Source organism: Hakea prostrata, chromosome 10 (assembly GCF_041222555.1).
Source record: "Hakea prostrata isolate BN-2017 chromosome 10, UWA_Hpros_2, whole genome shotgun sequence".
In the NCBI taxonomy this organism is placed as follows: domain Eukaryota; kingdom Viridiplantae; phylum Streptophyta; class Magnoliopsida; order Proteales; family Proteaceae; genus Hakea; species Hakea prostrata.
The window spans coordinates 50,512,223-50,515,559 of record NC_142609.1 but is presented as its reverse complement, the minus strand read 5'-3'; the positions used below and the strand labels follow the sequence as shown (position 1 = coordinate 50,515,559).

The 3,337-nt window shown below is 41.4% G+C and overlaps 1 protein-coding gene across 1 annotated transcript; it reads left to right on the top strand.

Moving 5' to 3' along the window:
- Window positions 1-478: 478 nt before the first annotated feature.
- On the top strand, window positions 479-2,427 carry LOC149003809 (glucan endo-1,3-beta-glucosidase 8-like). The gene is made up of 2 exons (XM_089137578.1): window positions 479-825; window positions 1,218-2,427. The coding sequence occupies exons 1-2, from the start codon at window positions 479-481 to the stop codon at window positions 2,347-2,349; spliced, it is 1,479 nt and encodes a 492-aa protein (XP_088993704.1). The 3' UTR covers window positions 2,350-2,427.
- The last annotated feature ends 910 nt before the right edge of the window (window positions 2,428-3,337 follow it).

Here is a 3,337-nt window from a genome sequence, read left to right as displayed (position 1 = left end):
CATCATTGACCACTGATCGGCGGGATTCGTTTTTCTCTACCCGTTTCCCCCGATAGCTAGGTTGTCTGTCATCAAAGCAAGGTTGCCTTGTTTTAGCACTCGTCCTTGTCCTTGTGGTGTCCAGAAGCATTTATGCATTTCCATTGAAGCGCCGATTTTTACTTCTATTCTATTATTGCTTTCTTCGGCGAATCGAATCTATTCATCTTCCTTCCCTTTTCCACCTGTCCACTTGTGCATCCTTAACAATCTCAATTATATTTTCTGGAGATTAAGCCAACTCACCGTCTAAAAAAACCCGTTTCTTTTCACCCCCACTGAATGAAGAAGAAAATCCGCGTTCGTATTCGCACCGTATAGGACCATCTTCGTTCGGTCAATTTCTTGCTTCCGCGATTTTCTTCCGACCCAACTCTGCAAAGATCATTTAATTTCTGGTATATATGTTTTACTGATTTATTTATTTATTTATAGAAAAATGACCGGGCTCTGGTTTTTATCCGGCGGCGCTCTCTTTGTTTGGTGGTTGCTATTAGAATCTCTTGTGCTTCCTGTTGATAGTCTTGGGGTCAACTGGGGAACAATGGCAACACATCCTTTGCCTCCTAACTCCGTAGCTCAGATGTTGGAGGACAATGGTTTTCAGAAGGTGAAGCTGTTCGATGCTGACGAGTCTACCTTGAGTTCATTGGCTGGAAGCTCTATTGAAGTCATGGTTGCCATTCCCAATAATATGCTTGCTGATATGAACGACTATAACAGAGCCAAGCAGTGGGTCAAAAGTAACGTCACTGCCTATAACTTCAAGGGAGGTGTGAACATTAAGTAAGATTTCTATTTACTCTGTTCATTCATTTCTTCTACTCTTTGTTCCTTTAGTTGCCTTGTTAATTTCTTGGGCGCCTGCGGACACTCCCTCACTCATGTCATGGCCCTCGGTTTCTCGAGTTCAGAAGACAAACCACTAAACGGAAAGACAGCTGCAAGTTTATTATTATTTTATTGGCTAGATCGAACACATATCATTATGAAGTTATATATATTTTTGCATTCATTGATTGATTGATTGATGTATAATCGTCCTTGTTGAGACTTTGGGGTGGAGATGAAGTACCGTTCTTCACTCACTAGCTAATTAATAATCATGGTTTTTCTCTATATATATATATATTTTTTTTTTAACGGGTTTCCTTTCCCTGGCGGCCTGGCCATTGCAGATATGTAGCAGTTGGGAACGAGCCTTTTCTTACATCCTACAACAACTCATTTACAAACATCACCTTTCCAGCCCTTCGGAACATTCAGAATGCACTCAATGAGGCTGAGGTTGGACTTGGACTTGGACTTGGAGGAGATACCATAAAGGCCACCGTACCCATGAATGCTGATGTCTACTACTCACCTCCTAGCAATCCTGTCCCATCCGGGGGAATGTTTCGGGATGACATCAGCGGGCAGATGACCGAAATTGTAAAGTTCCTGAACCAAAACAATGCTTCCTTCACTGTCAATATCTACCCTTTCTTGAGTCTCTACGCCAATCCAGATTTCCCTGTTGACTTTGCGTTCTTTGACGGGACGAGCAAACCTATAAACGATAATGGGGTTTTATACACAAACGTCTTTGATGCAAACTTTGATACATTGGTTTGGGCTCTGAAGAAAATTGGATATGGAAATATGCCCATCTTGGTTGGGGAAGTTGGTTGGCCTACCGATGGAGATAAGAATGCAAATGTAGCTTATGCTCAGAGATTTTACAATGGGCTCATGAAGAAACTTGGTACCAACCAAGGTACCCCAATTCGTCCTGGGTATCAGCTGGAAGTCTACTTGTTTGGACTTATTGATGAGGATGCCAAAAGCGTTGCTCCCGGAAATTTCGAGCGCCACTGGGGGATCTTTAGATATGATGGGCAGCCCAAGTTCCCAATAGATCTCTCAGGTCAGGGCCAGAACAACCTTCTGATGCCAGCAAAGAATGTGAAATATCTGGCTCAGCGCTGGTGTGTTTTCAATCCAAGTGCTACAGACCTCAGCAAACTTGCAGATAACATCAATTATGCTTGCACCTTTTCTGATTGCACTGCACTTGGTTATGGGTCATCATGCAATAACTTGGATGCTCAAGGAAACGCTTCTTATGCGTTTAACATGTATTTCCAAGTTCAGAACCAGCAAGATTCGAGCTGTAATTTCCAGGGTTTGGCCATGATAACTACACAAGATGCGTCGCAGGGTACATGCGATTTCATGATTCAGGTCGCTTCATTTTCTTCCTCCTTCAGACCGTCAGCAGTGGCATTATTATCATCCATACTGTTGCCCATGCTTTTTCTTGTCCTGTGATACGGTACTCGTTTTTGATATGCCACTTTTTACCCTTCTTTTCATTTATTTATTTATTTATTTTATTATTATTATTAGTTTTTCAGCAGATTTTCAGATTAATGATTATGTCTTTGATCTATATCCAATGATCTCTCTCTATATATATATCCAATTAGGGCGGGTCTTTGATCTATATATCCAAGTTAAATGATACCTGCTCAGTAATTGGTATTGGTGATTCAACTGAAGAATCATATCATATACTGAATAGAAGAATCAACGGTTTCCGATTCTGGTGATGCAGAAACCGGATATCGAGATTTTGAATTCTATGCACTTTTTTGCCCACCGTGTCCCTTCCCTTCTCCTCACAAAATTTGATCCAGTGACGGATCCGGATTTCTTCCCAAAATTTGGAGCTTTGTCTGCGACTATTATTATTGGCAGTCTGCAGTGCTTTAAAAGCTGCCCCAACCATCGGATCGGAGCACCATTTTCCCTAATACAGATCATCTCCAGAATGTTTTACACACCATTTTTGACAAAGAAATATAGTGGATGTGTGACTCTCAATTCTTTAATGTAATGTAAAGACACATGTTCTACATTCATATAAAAGTGATAAAAGTTTCGATCCTCTCCACTCACTCCCATGGTCCACCAAATTTTTCAACATGTGTCACGTAAACTGTGAAACATAAAAATTGAATGAAATGGTAGAGTGCATGGAAAGGACTTGGACTCCATTTCTCCATCACCTTAATGATTCTTCTAAACTTAGTGACCCAAAGGTCTACACGCTTCATAAAGAAATTCAGCATTTGGATAAACAACCGCTTTTGAGAAATTCCATCTACTACAACACCAGTATTTAGAATATGGCCGGTGGGGGCGAAGGTGGCCTGCAGGTGGAAGGGGTGAGATGGTGGTTGAGTGGTTTCTCGCATGGTATAGGAAGAAGGTGGCCTATAGGGGGAAAGGGGTGAGACATAATGGTAGTTTACCG

Coding starts and splice junctions, on each gene's coding strand:
- LOC149003809 (XM_089137578.1), top strand. CDS start 479: ATGACCGGGCTCTGGTTTTTATCCGGCGGCGCTCTCTTTGTTTGGTGG. Junction 826..1,217: donor AAGGGAGGTGTGAACATTAA/GTAAGATTTCTA, acceptor TGGCCATTGCAG/ATATGTAGCAGTTGGGAACG.